This window comes from Myxocyprinus asiaticus, chromosome 13 (assembly GCF_019703515.2).
Source record: "Myxocyprinus asiaticus isolate MX2 ecotype Aquarium Trade chromosome 13, UBuf_Myxa_2, whole genome shotgun sequence".
NCBI lineage: Eukaryota > Metazoa > Chordata > Actinopteri > Cypriniformes > Catostomidae > Myxocyprinus > Myxocyprinus asiaticus.
In genome coordinates, this window is record NC_059356.1 from 2,458,907 (window position 1) to 2,478,222 (window position 19,316).

At 36.3% G+C, this 19,316-nt stretch overlaps 1 protein-coding gene across 3 annotated transcripts in view; it reads right to left on the minus strand.

Annotated features, from left to right (window-relative positions):
• The window catches only part of LOC127450321 (centrosomal protein of 112 kDa-like), a 291,075-nt gene that overhangs the window by 236,326 nt on the left and 35,433 nt on the right, over window positions 1–19,316 (minus strand). For all 3 annotated transcript variants that reach the window (XM_051714326.1, XM_051714325.1, XM_051714327.1), the window contains exons 6-8: window positions 15,017–15,091; window positions 11,205–11,252; window positions 10,049–10,123 (exon numbers count right to left, since the gene is read on the minus strand). In XM_051714326.1, coding sequence (XP_051570286.1) covers window positions 10,049–10,123; window positions 11,205–11,252; window positions 15,017–15,091 — 198 coding nt within the window. The remainder of the gene's footprint in view (window positions 1–10,048; window positions 10,124–11,204; window positions 11,253–15,016; window positions 15,092–19,316) is intronic.

Sequence of the window (19,316 nt, forward strand, 5' to 3'; positions counted from 1 at the left end):
AGAGTACATATACTACATGGCATTCAGTGACAATTTGATTCTTTTTGTTTGTTTAATGTGAGATTTTATCATATAGAGATGTATGTATTATGCTATTTACACTCATAGCTCACTGTGCACTTTATTTGCTGCTGTTTTGAGAAGTGTTTGAGGAAATTCCATTTGCAATAAACATTCTTTATTCCCACGTCCCGACTCCCAACGAAAAGCCGATTAATTGTTCTTGAAACCTTGCGGTTAACTGAACGTTAAAAATGGTAACCGTGTACATCCCTATCCCAGAGATTTTGCCATAACAAAAAGCACAACCGTTTAAATAGTACAAATACATTTAATTCTTAAATGCATGGGTGTTTTTCAACAAATATTTTGTGATCCGGTCTAAATGAATCGAAAAAAAAAAACAATCCCTGAAAGTAATATTTTCAAAACATTTTCAAGACAATTAAAAAATAACAGAATAATACTGTATATTATGTTATAATTTGATGTTTTATTTTTCATATATAAAAGAGATGATGCAACAAATATAAGACAGGATTCATTACTTCCACACTGAAATTTCATGAGACGCAACTGGCTGTCAAACACATACTGAGCGACACATAACACATAAGATACACATATGTATTTTCTCAGGCACTTATTGAGTCGAAACACATGTACAACTTACAGCATTTCAGTAGTACACTCAAGTAACAATAGCCAAATCATACTGTTCATGTGTTAACCTTGCTATAGTTTACTTGCACGTTACTTCTGCATCAAACGGCAATGTCACACAGAGGCGGACTGGCCATCGGGAGAACCGGGATTTTTCCTGGTGGGCCGGCCACAAAACAGGACCGCAACATGCCAAAGTGGGCCGTGATATGCAGAAGGGGACAGTGAAACCCATTGAGGGAAGTAGTTCTTTACAATGATAATAGTATAAAGTATTTTGATAACATCAGTGGCTGGGGTGTGAGTAATCTGCACAGGCTTTAGAGATCAGCTGTGTGGGGAGTCATTTTCCATTTGGCTTCAAGCGAGGGGACGTGATGTCACCCATATATCCCATCACACATACCACTTTGTAATGTTCAGGGGATTATGGTGGCAATTGAATCTTGTTAACGTTAGGTGTCACATAATGACTAAGCCAGCCAAAAACAAGAGCAGCCCACCCTGACACTTTGAATTAGGAATTCAAATACATTTTAATGAAATACAAATGAGCACAGTAATGTATGTGTCTTAAACTTATAATCATTTCCATGTCATGTGTTGAGCACAGCATAACACATGCCACTGTAACCCACCTGAATTACACTCTTTCTCACTGCTACTAACAGCTCACTCATTCAGTGCCACCTGATCCCCAAACAAATGACTCTTATGAGTCAGTTCTTTTGAATCTACAGTGTAAATCATTCAAGTCATGCATATTGTCATGACCAACATGAAATGAACCAAGTTTTTAAAGTAACTACTGGATGGTTGTTGATATGACAATGTGTAATTAAAGATACACATTATGAGTTTTGTTGTAATTAGTGTTTTTTTTTTTAATATACACACACACATATATATATAAATATATATATATATATATATATATATATATATATATATATAAACACATCGTTTTTAAGAGTATGTATGGTGAAAATCTGAAATTATATAATTTGGAGATTGCGCTGAGCAAATCAATTCCAAATATTTCTTCCTCAAAAGGTACTACTGTGAGAGACCACAGATGACAAAATATTGAAGTGAGCTCAGAGAAAACTTCAGAGTGAACGTGTGAGACAAGTCAAACACATACAAGACTTCTAAACAACCAACCAGCACATCTTTAAAAATCAAAGAATTAAATGAAGCAACTAAGAATATTAAGTTTGATTAATGAAAGGAGAAACTGCTACAACAACAAGCTGTTTAATGTATGAAGACTAGGGCTGAAATGATTAGTCAACGTTATCGACAACGTCGACAATAAAAAAAAAATTGTCGACAAAAATTTTCATTGTCAAATAGTCGTTTGATCTTAACGTAACATAAGATCATATGAAACTCTAATGATTGCACACGAGAGCAGCACTACAGTTCGCGCCTGACGGAGAAGAGGAAGAAAACACATCTCACAGTCCAGATGCACTCTAAACTTTCCAAACAGCTTCAGGTGATGTAGATCACAAAGTGTGAGGGAATTATAATGCAAAAATACCAAATAAGTAAATACAGAAGCACTCTTGTTGTGGAATAAGCGGAGCCGGCGCTGACGCTCAGCTTAAGCAAAACTTACGTGTCGAGCGTCTTTAAAGGAAACATCTTTACATCTTTAATGCAGTTCTATTTAATGCGTTATAGCTTTATTAAAGATCAAATAATAAGGAAACTGGCATTTCTCTGTGCGGTCAGCGCCTCTGTCCCGATCTAAGGGGGAGAGATTGAAACTGCACCCGGCTGAGGCACACTCTGTCACGGGGACGCTCGTCCCTCATGTGCGCTTACTGCAGCTAGATTATAACGTGATGGCTCATGACTTATTGAACTGTAATATATGTGTCACTGTGCATTTCTTATCGTGAAGAAAATTGGCAATACGCAGCTTTATTAATAAGAGAGAGTTTGTTTTTGTGAGTTAAAGATGGACTGAAGTGAACAGAAATGTGAGAGAGGGTAGTCTTCGCCCCATTATACACTGCAACAAAATACATTTTTGATTTGTTTTTGTTTTGGCTTGTTTTCCAATATAAATATCTAAAACTCCTTTTAAAAAATGTACATTTACTTTAGCAGTTATACTGCAGAAGAAAAAATTGTTATCTGAGAATGTTGAATATAATATTAAAAATACAAATATTTGAAAATATCTAAAAATCCTTTAAAAAAGATGCATTCACCTGAGAAGCAGCAGATAAGATATTTAGACTTGCTTTTAGAGAATAGATCTTGAATATAAGTATATTTTCTTTAATGCACTTGCAGAAGTATAACAAAGTGAAAAAATCACTTATATTCAAAATACACTTATATTTAAGATACATTCTCTTAAAGCAAGTCTAAATATCTTATATGTTACTTCTCAAGTAAATGTATCTTGTTTTAAGGATTTTTAGACTATTTTAAAAACACTTGATAACAATAGTATTTTTGCAGTGAATTTCTTTACCGAATTAAACTTAATAAAAAGTATTTTTTCCTGTAATTCAGTGAATGTCATTTAGAGGTATTTTTAAAAGATGATTTTGTCCTCTTTATTGTTAGTAAGCATGTTTAATACAACCTTTTAAGTCGGGCACAAGCTGAATAATCGGTCAAGAGCTAATGATTAATCCTTGCAATAATCGCCGAACAGTTGAATAATTGTTCTAATAATCGTTACATTAGTCGATTATCAAAATAATTTTAGTTGCAGCCCTAATGAAGACATCAACATATTCTCGCATTGAACTTAAAAGCTCTTGAAATTTGAAGGTCAGAAAGCCAAACTAAAGTCAAAAACAAAACTATACTTACAAACTAGCATCTCGAATGAGCTGCCGAACATCATACAGATTTCATTATCCTGCCCCCACCATGGATGTCAAATTAAAATTCAAAATTGGAGTATTTATTGAATTTTATATAAATATGCTTATTAGAATACTTAAAAAGTGGATTTGAATTGTGAATGTGTGCCAAGCACTGATGATGATCTAGAGGCCGTTCAGATCGATCATGTTCTGGAAAAAGCTAGATGTAGCAGTCAAAGGTGTTAGTTTAGCAAAACAACAACAACAGCGCACGTTTGGTGTGAACAGCCTCTTAGGTGGAGTGGAGGTCTTTGGCCATTGCGTCTTGCTCTCTTAACAGTGTCTCGAAGCATAAGCAATGCTTTTTAGGAATTCAGTTTGGAAAAGTGCATCTTGAGTTCCTTTAGTTGCACTCCATCTAGTGTCCTGCTGGAACAGCCCTGAACTCAGACTCATGCCGTTACTGTGGTGAGTCTGAACCACAAATACCACTACTATCTGTGAATATTACTACTGTATATACAACTGTAATTAATGAAAAACACTGTTACAGCCAGTATTATGAAGCTTGAGTTCCATTGTACTGTGCAACACCAAGTTAACATAGAACTGTCTACTGAAGTGTTCCTTTTCTGGTTTCACGTTTTTACTTATGAAAAGGCCAAACCTTTTGATTTTAGAACTTGATGCAGGTTTGTTTCAAATGGAATGCATTTTGTTAAAAGCCAGGTGCAATGAAAACCCTTATGGTGTCATTACTGGAAAAATCAAGTTGTCTTTTATTTAAACTTTACTTGAAATGTCTATAAAATGAAAATGTATTAAATATAGTGAGATAAATTAAATACTAATTTCTATAGGTGGCATTTAAACATTGTTAAAACATGATGTGTTTGTAGAACTTTTAGTTGAATTAATCTACTTCATTTGAAGTAAACTAACTGAACTTAAAATGTCAACCTGCCATGAATTGTACATAGTAGAAATAGTTTTAGTTTTACATACTGTATTTAACAATTACAGTTTTAAATTAAGTAACTTTAAGAAGATTTCTTAAACTCTGTCAACTTAGTCCTATGACAACTGCTTCCCATCTCATGTATATTTCTATTAACATATACATCATGAAGAGCGATGTGCTTGCTGTTTTAAACCAATAATATCACATTTTTATTCATCACATGAACATTTAGGGGAAAAAAATTTATTTTAAAATGGCATGCACAGACCACAACAACTGGTTCATGAAGCACAAGGATAACAATCAACAAATTCAGCAATGTACAGCAACGTAAGTAAAACTTTGCAAATGGACAAACAATGGAATTATTTATGTCCCAGTGCATGCTGGGAAGAGGGTAAATGGGACTGAACCACATAAACAATTTGTGTAGGCCAATTGGAACTCAAATAAATGCATTAATCCAATTTTCTGCTGTGCTTGTTGCTTTGACTTAAAATTAATCTACTTTAAGTATATTGAAATAGAAAAGCTTTACTGAGATGTATTACTTGAGCTGAAAAAAGCAATACAGCGTATTGTTTCTGAAAATACCCTATTTGTTTATACTGAAAAATGTAATGTAATATTACAGAATAATAAACCGCCGTAGCTGCACGTTGCCTACAGTGTAGGTTCGACGCAAAAGTATAACGTTCGAATCCAGGGTGTGCTGAGTGACTCCAGCCAGGTCTCCTAAGCAACCAAATTGGCCCGGTTGCTAGGGAGAGTAGAGTCACATGGGGTAACCTCCTCGTGGTCGCGATTAGTGGTTCTCGCTCTCAATGGGGCGCATGATAAGTTGTTTGTGGATCGTGGAGAGTAGAATGAGCCTCCACATGCTGTGAGTCACCACAGTGTCATGCACAATGAGCCACGTGATAAGATGCACGGATTGACGGTCTCAGAAGCGGAGGCAACTGAGACATGTCCTCTGCCACCCGGATTGAGGTGAGTAAACGCACCACCACGAGGACCTACTAAGTAGTGGGAATTGGGCATTCCAAATTGGGGAGAAAAGGGGATACAAATTAAAAAAATAAAAATAAAATAAAAATTGAAGGAACGAGTTAACCCAATTAATTTAATAGAGTCAACTTATTAGGGTTTGTAGTGTATATTCTTTGCAATAAATGAATTAAGGGGGTGTTAACACATGAGTTTAAAAAGAGCTAGATGGTGCATAGTGAAAAAAGAACAGAATGCAGGGGGTCACATCATCTTAAAAATTCAATAATCATGGTGTGAGACGCTGAAGAAACCGCAAAAGGTGATGCAATACAACAACCAAAATGGCACGATGCCCATACGGTATGTTGTTGGACATAGACCAACAACTAAAAATAAAGCAGATGGAACTCCTGTGTGAACACCCCCTGATAGCGCTCATCAGTGCAAATCTACTGTTCATCACTATATCATTAAAACTTGATATTTAAGTAAGAATAAATATATAAATAATAGTTAAGTAGAAGACATCCGTTTCAAATCTGAGTGTGATCAACAATGATGCTATGGCACAAGACCAAACACACAAACCCAGTAATCCACAATCACACTCTATTAGTAAGACAAGAGCTAGTAATGAATCCTAGAAACTGAGGGTACTTTTCCTCCCCGCGACTCCACAGTCATTTCAATCAGTTGCAGTAAAAAGCAGCTCATGCACCATTTCCCCTCATGAAAGTCCTGAAACTCACCCTTCACCCCATTACCTGGAAACATTTCTCCAGCCCGTAACCGCCACCACCTGTTACACATTACCATACTTCACAGCACATGCACTATTTACTCTACTTACAGTACACCAATATTTCAGATAATCTCTGCATCTCTTTGGTTAAAAGTGTGGTTAATCAGAGTGCATATTTCACATACTGAGGCTTATTTTTCAAACAATGCTAAAAACTTACCCTAAATTCTGTGATTTGAAAAATCTCACCATCATGTCATTCCAAACCTGTATGACTTTCTCTTTCCTGTGTAGCACAAATGGTGATTTTCTGAAAAGTATCCTGGCTACTTTTTTTCAACATAATGAAAGTGAATGGGGATTTGTTCTGTCAAACTCCAAATTGAAAAAAAAAAAAAAAAATCACCATTAAAATAAATAACGTAAAAGTTCATGGGGGGCCTGGGCAGCTCAGTGGTAAAAGACGCTGGCTACCACTCCTGGAGTTCACTAGTTCGAATCCCAGGGCATGCTGAGTGACTCCAGCCATGTCTCCTAAGCAACCAAATTGGCCCGGTTGCTAGGGAGAGTAGAGTCACATGGGGTAACCTCCTCATGGTCGCTATAATGTGGTTCGCTCTCGGTGGGGCGCGTGGTGAGTTGAGCATGGATGCCGCAGTTGTCGGCGCGAAGCCTCCACACACACTATGTCTCCATGGCAACGCACTCAACAAGCCACGTGATAAGATGCGTGGGTTGATGGTCTCAGACGCGGAGGCAACTGTCCTCTGCCACCCGGACTGAGGCAAATCACTACACGACCACAAGGACTTAAAAGTGCACTGGGAATTGGGCATTCCAAATTGGGGGAAAAAGGAAAAAATCTTTTAAAAAATAAAAGAACGTAAAAGTTCATACGACTCGTACAAGATATTCCAAGTCTTCTGAAGCCATGTGATAGCTTTACGTGTGGAACAGACACAAATTTAAGTAGTTATTCACTGAGCACCAGAACCGTCAGGCACAGGAACAGTTTTTTCCCTCAGGCTATCCTTCTCATGAACAGTTAAAACTGCTCCATTGAGCAATAATTAATGTGCAATACACAGTTTAGTCTTTTTTTATATTTATCCAACACATCCAACCTCTTCTGCCATTACATTCCCTTGCACTGTATATAACAGATTTGTATTTAGATTTGCACTACATATGTGTATATGTGCATGTATGTGTGTGTCTGTGTGTGTATGTGTATATGTATATATGTATGTGTGTGTATGTATATAGTCTATTGTGTATTCTATATATACTTTATTTTCTTTTCAATATTTTTTTATTTTTTATTCTTTAAAAAAATAAAAAATAAAGTCTTGTTGCTGTTTTGTATTGTTGTACAAGGTCATATAGAACACAAAACTGGTGCATCGAATTCACTTTACACCACTGACACTAAACGCTATTGCTTCTCGCATCTATCGAGACCAAACATCATTAAAATCAATCGCACCATATTTGATTTGAGAGCTACAATGAAGGGCAAGATTTACAGTGAATAACAAGTTCAAATTTCAGTCAGTTTCTTACATAAAGCTATCGTATCAATTTAGATGACTTGGAAAACAGAGGACAACTCATATAGGTGTGTTCCAACCCTTTATCACCAATTAATTTTGAATTCTGGAAACCGATTTTTCATAATTTTTGACTAGACTGATTTGCAAATTAATCATTCAGAAAGATTTGTGAACCATTTCAACCAATTACCTAAAATTCCAATTCAAAAGAAGGATTTGCTCCCAAATATATATCATTTATCTTCACTATAGTAATGTCCATGACTTAAGATTTTACTGATTTCCTTGACCAGGCCTGAAAAACACAAATTTAAAATTCCCTGATTTATCCAGGTTTTCCATGACCGTGGGAACCTGGATATAGTCTACTTTTATGGTGCTTTTGAATTTTTTTTTTTTTTTGTCATTTTGGAGTGAATATTCTCTCATCATTTACTCACCCTCATGTCATACCAGATGTGTATGACTTTATTTCTTCAGCTGAACACAAATGAAATTTTTAGAAGAATATTCCAGCTCTGTAGGTCCATATAATGCAAGTGAATGGGTGCCAACATTTTAATGCCCCAAAAAGCACATATAGCCATCACAAAAGTAATCATTACAATTCCAGTAGTTAAATTCATGTCTTCAGAAGTGATATGATAGGTGTGGGTAAGAAACAGATCGATATTTAAGTCCGTTTTTGATAGAAATTCTTCTCCCTGCCAGTAGGGGGCGATTTGCATGAAGCATGTTAATCACCAAAAACACAAGAAGAAGAATGTGGAGACTAGCTGAGCAGGGAGGAGAATTTATAGTAAAAAAAAAATGACTTAAATATTGATCTGTTTCTCACCCACACCTATCATTTCACTTCTGAAGACATTGATTTAACTACTGGAGTCGTATGGATTACTTTTATGCTGACCTGTGTGATTTTTGGAGCTTCAAAGTTCTGGTCACCATTCACTTGCATTGTATGGATCTACAGAGCTGAAATATTCTTCAAAAAATAATTTAAGTTCTGCAGAAGAAAGAAAGTCATACACATCTGATGGCATGAGGGTGAATAAATAACGAGAGAATTTTCATTTTTGGATGAATTCTCCCTTTAACAGCCTCAGTCCCCATTTACTTTGATTGTATGGAAAAGAGCAGCTTTGATTTTCCATAAAATATCTTATTTTGTGTTCCACAGAAGACAGGAAGTCAGATGAGTCTGGAACAAAATGAAGGTGATTAAAAGATGACATAATTTACATTTTGGGGTATACTATCCCTTTAAAGACTGTTTCAGAAATCTTCAGGGCGTGAGATGCCTGTTTTGTACTGAAGATGATGACTGAAGTTGACTTAACTGAGCACAGCTCTTCCCAGAGGAAGTGTGATTCCACCAGCGGGTCACGCTCAATATATTCAACAATACCAGTGAAGTGACTTCAAAGAGCTGCTTGTTTTATGGGATTTTCAGCTTAAACCCACATACAGGGGAGAAACTGTCATCACAAACAGGGTGTGTAAGCTCTTAAGAGAACGCACTGTTCCTAAACAAGTGAAACTCTGAGATTTGCTTTGGTAAAGTGTGTGAAACGGCCATCCCAACTTGTTTTCTTGAGTTTATTAAAAGCAACCAGACATCACACTTCTTATTTACTTAAGAAGTGGGAAAAGTGTGCCGACTGACAAACTTCAAGAAGTTCTAGACCGTGGAATTTAAGAAAGCTGTCACTTGCAGAAGTGTTAGTTCAGCCAAAATTATGTCATCATTTACTCACCCTCATTTTGTTATAAACTCCCGTATGACTTTCTTCTTTTGAAGCCTTTGTAGCCATATGTTAGTTTTGAGTGAGGAACTGACCAAAGTCATTATTCACTGATAATCTTCCCCTCCGCTGTAGCTCTGAAATCTCATTTGTGTTTGCAAATATCCAAATATGGCATGTCAAGATGTGTCACGCCAAGTTTGACGTCACTGACAAACTGCATTGTTGTTTTCATAATAAGTGGTGTCTTGTAACCGATCGCAATCCAGCAAGATTAAAGTGAGACTGAGATTTGAGAGCTGCAGTGGAAGATTATCAGTGAATAGTGACTAAAATATCAGTCTGTTTCTCAAACAAAGCTATCGTATGTCTTTAGAACACTTGAAATTTAGTGCACAAGTAATTCAGGTAACTTGTATGTACTTTTATGGCACTTTTATGCAGTTTTTGGAGCTTGAAAGCTCATGGTTTACTGTTCTTGTGTGGAAAAGAGCAGTTTGAACATTCTACAAATCTACAACTCTCCCAAGCACTTTGGGAGGATATCGGCTACCTACCTCCTTATCAGCGTTCACTGAAGCAGACTCATCATAATGGCTGCTGCTCATTCCATGGCTTGATTTGTTGTAAATCTACAAATACAATAGAGAGATATTAATGTGCAGATACAGAGAGAGTAGGAAGAATGTAGGAAGTGCTGGTGCTTCAGCCAGCTGTGGCAGTTTCTTTTTATGACAATAGCAAAAGTGACGGTAATCTCCATTAAAGGCATAAAGATTTTTTATTTTATTTATTTTTTTATTCAGCTGGGTAGCAAGTCAGTGTACACTAGTCTATGAGCTGTAAACACAAGTGATTATCTTTTTCTGCTTTTACCAAACAGCATGTAACCAACAGAGTTTGAAAAAAAATAAATAGTCATGGACAAATTACATCGTTCTGCTTTTTGTAGGCGATAATTTTGTGGGTGATAATACACTAATAAATTCCTTTGTTAAAGTGCACTGCTTTGAGTTTGCCATTTTTTGCATTTTTTGTAAAAACACAATAATTCAGTAAGTGATATTTTACAATTGACTCATTTTGCATTGTTTTAATATCTGAATGCTTACTTGAATAAGTCTGTATTATTTATTTTACTTAATTGAGAAATAGAAAAATAAATGCCATTGTTTAAGATGTTAATATTTATATTAATATTACTTTATTAATATTGTTTATTTTACTACAGTAAAAAAATATATTAATAAATATTAATTATTTAAAAATATTATGTGTTCAGTTTATTTGTTACATTGCTTGCTATTTCATTTCTTACTGAATGTTTACTTGAATTGAAAAAAAAATGAAGAAAACTTGTACTTAATTGAGAAATAGAAGACTACATGCCATTGTTTTAATTAAATGTGTTAAAATGTATAATATTATATTATTATAATAATTAATCTATTCTAATATGTTCTATATGAATATGTAGATTAAGATTTTTTCATGTATTATTATTTATTTTTAATACAGGAGTGTTTAGCAGCATACTAGTTTTTGCTGTTGTATCAAAACATTGTCGAATTGTACTAGTATTAGTATCATCTGGTGAAGTTTGTGGTATTGTAACAATCGGAAGAAAGACAGATATGCAGAAATGAACTAAGTTAAGGAGAAGACAGGAAGTGTTATTTCAGGCCTCTGCCGTTACGATCCATCAGCTCTTACCGGAGACAGAGGGACTGGATTCTCATGCAGATACCTGGGGTTCTCGATCTGTGAAAATACAACAATACAACATGAATTTACTCTCCTCTTCTATAAGCTCCCCCAAACACCTCCCGTCCCACTCTGACCTCCTTTTATTCATCATAAACAATGTGGAATGACTTCAAAGAGTGCCACTTATGTACAATCTCTTCCCTAAACATGCTCTGTTTACAGCAATCATACCTCAGACCACTTCAAGGCATTGTGGGCAGCGAGGCCACTTCCGATTCATTTATAAAATGTTTTTTTCCCCACACTAAGTTCGTCTTTTGTCAACACAAGCCATAATGTGTGAGCAATGGAGTGTGATTAAGAGATGCATACACAGTGTCACTGTAAATGACCCAGATCTGTCCTCTGTGATTTCACTGTATGACACACATCTCAACACAGTTACATAACAGGACACTGAACCACAACACTCTCATGACAAAGACAAGTACAATACTCAATATAGATTGAATTTGTCTATCATCCATCCATCCATCCATCTATCTGTCTGTCTATCTATAGGTATATATCAATCAATCTATCTATCTATCTATCTATAACATCTGTTGTGGCTGTGAACTCAACCTGAGCACTGGACAGCAGCAACGTGTTATCGCAGTGGTCTGCAGGCTGTGAGCAGTGCTGTGGTGCATGTGCACACTTGATGCAGCTGTTGATAAGTCCAGCATCAGTGCCCGCAGCAGCACAGGAGCCCGGAGCCGCAGCAGACCTGCCCGCAAGTGCACTTACTTATCTCAACACTACAATCTCTGATAAAAGCAAAGTTCAGACTCCTGATTTCTTGCATAAACTTTGTGACAGAACCAACAGGCTCGGTTTTGAAATCTGCTGGGAAGTCAAAAAAGGCTATTGAGAAAATCTGGAGGCCAAAGCAGGCATATAAAATGCTTTGATCCCAAGAAGTGTGCTTGCCAACATGTTGAGCAATCACTGCAGCACATTTTTCCTCCCACATGGAGCAGTCATCAACTGCAAACAATGTGATTTAAAAAAAAAATATATATATATATATATATATATTTTATACATTCTGAAACTAGGTCTCACTATACTCAGCACACAAAAACAGAACAGAGCTCAACAGTCTGGTTCCGGATGTAAAAATCTGTCTGTTTGTTTTTTTGTTTTTGTTTTCATATAGGCAAATTGATTTTTAACAATAAATTAACATTGTTAATCAATGATATATGCTACTTTTGAAGCCATCAGCTTGCGTTATTTCAAAGATTTTTAAACCGTGTTTAATAGTGGAATTCCTGGTGAAGAACTACACTACCCATGATCCTGAAGAGAAAAAATCCACCAATCAGAGAATCACAGTAAACAAAGCCCACCAAAAGAGCTCTGCAGTGACTGTCTACTCCCGTGACACACTCTGAATGACGCAATAGAGACACTCTCCCTACAATCTTAAACTATATTTGTATACATCTGAAATTTTGCAATAAAATTTAAATACATTGATTCTATACTTAGAGGTTGACCGAAATATTGGATTTACTGATTAATCGGGGCTGATAGTTGCGTTTTTTTTTTACTATCAGCTATCGGAACAAATCAACTCCAATAGTTTCCGATAGTCTTTTTGGTTTCATTTCACCGTGGCCAGCGTTAGGCTATTTATAGAGACGGGCGCTTCTTACCTTTCCTCTTAATACACTGTTTTGTTTAAAATAAATAAATAAATAAAAAAGTCACTTATGATTTCGTGCAGATCCGTTGAGGTTTTTTTTTCCTCCTGGGGTTGAGTGATGTCCAATTTGTTCCAGTCATATTATGAACATAAGCACTCTGAAAAGGTTTTGTTTCTAAGTGAATTTATAAGTTAATTATCAATAGTAATTCCATCATTAATGGCAACCTTCTATAAATATGCTGCCTAAGATTTTAATTTTGCTCGGCCGTTCACAACTTTACAAGCTTCAGAAGACCAAGTGCGCACACGCACAGTTGAACTGTTTTCTGTTTTATAGTTTGTTTTTACTATAAAGTTTCCCAAACTTTTCTCCGTTCTGTCAAAACGAACTTCCGTACAAGCTTCCAAATTTTATGACGTAGTTATGTACAAAAAATTTAAGAGCATGATATATCCGTCTGAAATAAATGTGATATTTATGAGAGGGCACATTGTTATATAATACAATGTGTTCATGTGAGGGCACATATACTATATACAATGCCATTCTAAAATTACCATTAAAAAGAAAAGAGTTGATTTTATTTCTATCCCTTTTTTATACATCATTCATAGATTTAATATGACAATAAAATAATATAACAAATATTGTCAGTAGTGATGAAGCATAGTCGGCAGTGTTTTATGTTACTGCTTAACAACAAACACATTTGACCTGCAATATTTTAATTAATATTAATTTCAGAGGGCAAAGACTTTGAATAAGGTACCTGTGTGGGAGAAATTTATTAAAGTATCCATAGAAAGTAATACTTACTAAAGTTCAACACTATTTTACATTGAGTGGAAAGTTTTCATTTATATTACAAAAAAATAAAAATAAAATAAAATAAAATCGGCTTCGGTTTTAGTTATCGGTATCGGCAAAACCCACTATTGGTTGACCTCTAATACTTATAATCAACAACATTAAATCAATAGTTTTATAAGTTTCCATTGTTTTTAATTTGATTACAACATTTGCAATGCTTCATGGGATTGTAGTTCATTCCCTCATTAAATACAATTAGTACAGAGTCTTGTACCTTTGTTTTTGAACATTTAGAATGTGTTAACTGACATCATTTAAACAGCGTTAGTAAAACATTTCAATAAGGTTCAACTACAAGTTCTGTTAACATTAGTAAATGCATTAGAAATAATTTGAAGTTATTTTATTTTAGTTAGTTTAGGAGTCTTGACATTTTTCTTTCAAGTTTTTTTTTTTCATTAACAGAAACATTTCCATTTAGTTTTCTTTTTAGTCTGTGCTAACAATAATAACACTGGCGCCCAATTACAACACTCTTCATCGCATCATCATTTGAGAAATTACAGCTGTCATGATCATCAGAAAATATACACAATCTTCTCTTTTAAGGGTGGGCCAATTAGACCTAGGACCACCCAGATTATTAGAGATTATTCTTTGACTCCAAATATATATTTATAAAATAGTTAAAAAAAAAAAATGCATAAATTCAGATTTCTGAAAGTGTGAAAGAACTGTTTGAATGCACTGCTTCTCTGTTTTTAAGGAATATTTGGTAACAAAAAAAATTGGGTGAAAACTTGGCCCATCCATTTTTATTGAGGCCCACCCAAAAGTAATTTCCTGGCTACACCCTTGCTTTTAACAAACTTCACAGACGTTTTTGTGCAACGTTAATTGTGGCACGCGAATAGCGCTGACTTTTGTGAACAAGGCACAATCTGTTACGAGCCTGAATGACAGTAACAATAATCTGAATTAAATTCACATGGCACAGTGCTACATCAGGTACACTGCAGATAAGATGAATTGCGTTGGTTTGAATAAGATGCAGATTTTTGCACTGTAATACAGTTTTGTGGGTTTCATTAAAGAGAGGGAGCATCACATGTGTTTTGTTACTGTACTTATCATTCAAGGTCTTCATAAAAGAATATATCAATTCTACTTTGGCTCTGTTCATATGAAATGCTTTTTGAAGAACAGTCACAAGCAACAAAGAATCCAATATGAGAATACGCAGTGTGAAGCCAAGCTGAATTATAAAGGTATGGGCAGATGGGGGAATATATGAAACACGTCCAGCCTTACCCCCAGGTTCCAGCTGTTGAAGCGCGCCTCAAAGTCACCATCATCAGAGGAGATGGGCCTCCTGTGTCCCTCCGCCTGCAGAAGAAACAGAGCGTAAGGAACAAAGAGGTGAAGATCGCTGTCCTGGGACATGGAGAGCTCGGGGAATTCTTACTGAAGCATCCATTACAATCACTGCATTCACAATGAACAGATTGTAGAATTCACCAGACAAAGACTGTGAGGAAGATAACCATCCTAAAAACCTCTGAACTCATTATCATGAATGACATTATGCAACCTAGTCTCACTGAATGAACATTACTATATCAACATTTTTGCAAACTGAGTCTACATATCAAGAGTACAAGAGCTGATTATGACTTTTTAAACACGTATTTTTCACACTATCACTTACATACTGCTATGTTATGATATCCAAACACTTACTCAGTTTAAAAAAACGATCTATTTTAACGCTTGTATTACACTTACATTTACACACTTATTTCAATGTGGTAGCTCACCTGATAGAGTGCTGAACTTTGGACTCAGAAGACTGCAGTTTGAGCCCAGCCAAGCACGCAGGTTGACACGTGAGATGAAAGTGTCATAGAAGCAACATGAAATTATGTGGTTGCTTCAGAAAATACTATCGGTTAGGTTTAGGTGTTGGTTTATGGTAATGACATCTGTTTTGTTCACCTCTGTTTTGCTTTTAGGACACTATAGGTTAGGTTTAGGTGTTGGTTTAGGGTAAGAATGCCTGATTTGTTCACCTCTCATTTGCTTTTAGGACACTATAGGTTAGGTTTAGGTGTTGGTTTATGGTAGTGATGTCTGTTTTGTTCAACTCTCATTTGCTTTTAGGAAACTATAGGTTAGGTTTAGGTGTTGGTTTATGGTAATGATGTCTGTTTTGTTCACCTCTCATTTGCTTTTAGGAAACTATAGGTTAGGTTTAGGTGTTGGTTTATGGTAATGATGTCTGTTTTGTTCACCTCTCATTTGCTTTTAGGACACTATAGGTTAGGTTTAGGTGTTGGTTTAGGGTAAGAATGCCTGATTTGTTCACCTCTCATTTGCTTTTAGGACACTATAGGTTAGGTTTAGGTGTTGGTTTAGGGTAAGAATGCCTGATTTGTTCACCTCTCATTTGCTTTTAGGACACTATAGGTTAGGTTTAGGTGTTGGTTTATGGTAGTGATGTCTGTTTTGTTCAACTCTCATTTGCTTTTAGGAAACTATAGGTTAGGTTTAGGTGTTGGTTTATGGTAATGATGTCTGTTTTGTTCACCTCTCATTTGCTTTTAGGAAACTATAGGTTAGGTTTAGGTGTTGGTTTATGGTAATGATGTCTGTTTTGTTCACCTCTCATTTGCTTTTAGGACACTATAGGTTAGGTTTAGGTGTTGGTTTAGGGTAAGAATGCCTGATTTGTTCACCTCTCATTTGCTTTTAGGACACTATAGGTTAGGTTTAGGTGTTGGTTTATGGTAATGATGTCTGTTTTGTTCACCTCTCATTTGCTTTTAGGAAACTATAGGTTAGGTTTAGGTGTTGGTTTATGGTAATGATGTCTGTTTTGTTCACCTCTCATTTGCTTTTAGAACACTATCGGTTAGGTTTAGATGTTGGTTTATGGTAATGATGTCTGTTTTGCACACCTCTCATTTGCTTTTAGGACACTATAGGTTAGGTTTAGGTGTTGGTTTAGGGTAAGAATGCCTGATTTGTTCACCTCACATTTGCTTTTAGAACACTATCGGTTAGGTTTAGGTGTTGGTTTATGGCAGGGGTGTCAAACTCGGTTCCTGGAGGGCCACAGTTCAGCAGAGTTTAGCTCCAACCCTTATTAAACACACCTGAAGCAGCTAATCAAGGTCTTCAGGAGTGCATGAAGATTACAAGGAGGCATTCTGAAGCAGGGCTGGAACTAAACTCTGCAGGGCTGCGGCCCTCCAGGAACTGAGTTTGACACCCCTGGATTATGGTAATGATGTCTGTTTTGTTCACCTCTCATTTGCTTTTAGGACACTATAGGTTAGGTTTAGGTGTTGGTTTAGGGTAAGAATGCCTGATTTGTTCACCTCACATTTGCTTTTAGAACACTATCGGTTAGGTTTAGGTGTTGGTTTATGGCAGGGGTGTCAAACTCGGTTCCTGAAGGGCCACAGTCCAGCAGAGTTTAGCTCCAACTCTTATTAAACACACCTGAAGCAGCTAATCAAGGTCTTCAGGAGTGCATGAAGATTACAAGGAGGCATTTTGAAGCAGGGCTGGAACTAAACTCTGCAGGGCTGCGGCCCTCCAGGAATTGAGTTTGACACCCCTGGTTTATGGTAATGATGTCTGTTTTGTTCACCTCTCATTTGCTTTTAGGAGACTATTGGTTAGGTTTAGGGTAATAATGTCTGTTTTGCAACATCTCATTTGCTTTTAGGACACTATAGGTTAGGTTTAGGTGTTAGTTTAGGGTAAGAATGCCTGATTTGTTCACCTCTCATTTGCTTTTAGGACACTATAGGTTAGGTTTAGGTGTTGGTTTATGGTAATGATGTCTGTTTTGTTCACCTCTCATTTGCTTTTAGGAAACTATAGGTTAGGTTTAGGTGTTGGTTTATGGTAATGATGTCTGTTTTGTTCACCTCTCATTTGCTTTTAGAACACTATCGGTTAGGTTTAGATGTTGGTTTATGGTAATGATGTCTGTTTTGCACACCTCTCATTTGCTTTTAGGACACTATAGGTTAGGTTTAGGTGTTGGTTTAGGGTAAGAATGCCTGATTTGTTCACCTCACATTTGCTTTTAGAACACTATCGGTTAGGTTTAGGTGTTGGTTTATGGCAGGGGTGTCAAACTCGGTTCCTGGAGGGCCACAGTTCAGCAGAGTTTAGCTCCAACCCTTATTAAACACACCTGAAGCAGCTAATCAAGGTCTTCAGGAGTGCATGAAGATTACAAGGAGGCATTCTGAAGCAGGGCTGGAACTAAACTCTGCAGGGCTGCGGCCCTCCAGGAACTGAGTTTGACAGCCCTGGATTATGGTAATGATGTCTGTTTTGTTCACCTCTCATTTGCTTTTAGGACACTATAGGTTAGGTTTAGGTGTTGGTTTAGGGTAAGAATGCCTGATTTGTTCACCTCACATTTGCTTTTAGAACACTATCGGTTAGGTTTAGGTGTTGGTTTATGGCAGGGGTGTCAAACTCGGTTCCTGAAGGGCCACAGTCCAGCAGAGTTTAGCTCCAACTCTTATTAAACACACCTGAAGCAGCTAATCAAGGTCTTCAGGAGTGCATGAAGATTACAAGGAGGCATTTTGAAGCAGGGCTGGAACTAAACTCTGCAGGGCTGCGGCCCTCCAGGAATTGAGTTTGACACCCCTGGTTTATGGTAATGATGTCTGTTTTGTTCACCTCTCATTTGCTTTTAGGAGACTATTGGTTAGGTTTAGGGTAATAATGTCTGTTTTGCAACATCTCATTTGCTTTTAGGACACTATAGGTTAGGTTTAGGTGTTAGTTTAGGATAAGAATGCCTGATTTGTTCACCTCTCATTTGCTTTTAGGACACTATCGGTTAGGTTTAGGGTAAGAATATCGGTTTTGTTCACCTCTCATTTGCTTTTAGAACACTACCGGTTAGGTTTAGGTGTTGGTTTATGGTAAAGATGTCTGTTTTGTTCACCTCTCATTTGCTTTGTTGGTTTATGGTAAAGATGTCTGTTTTGTTCACCTCTCATTTGCTTTAAAAACACTATCGGTTAGGTTTAGGTGTTGGTTTAAGGTAAAGATGTCTGTTTTATTCACCTCACATTTGCTTTTAGAATACTATTGGTTAGGTTTAGGTGTTGATTTAGGGTAATGATGTATGTTTTGTTCAGCGCTCATTTGCTTTTAGGACACTATCGGTAAGGTTTAGGTTAAAGTTTAAGGTTAGGGTGAAAAGTGTTTCTCATTAAATCTAATAAAAAAAATAATTAAAATTAAAAAAAAAATACTGGGAACTGCAGTAAAAGGTGTAAATGAAGCACATAATTTTGTTTTGCAAAAATGTTGTGATGGTCACTTAATGTTCATGAGATCAGCATGACATTATAATATGATATATTATATTGACACGATAATGGCAATGTATGATATGATAATGCGACCAACTGTGAAAAGAAATTAAGGGATTTTAAGTTGATGTTTTTTTAGTTTTTGTTTTTTTTGCCATTTGAGCTTAACAGTTGCAGTCACCCCTCACTTTTGATATTTGCAAAAGAGTGACCAGGACATTTTTCTAAATTCTTATTTTGTGCTCTGCAGAAGTCAG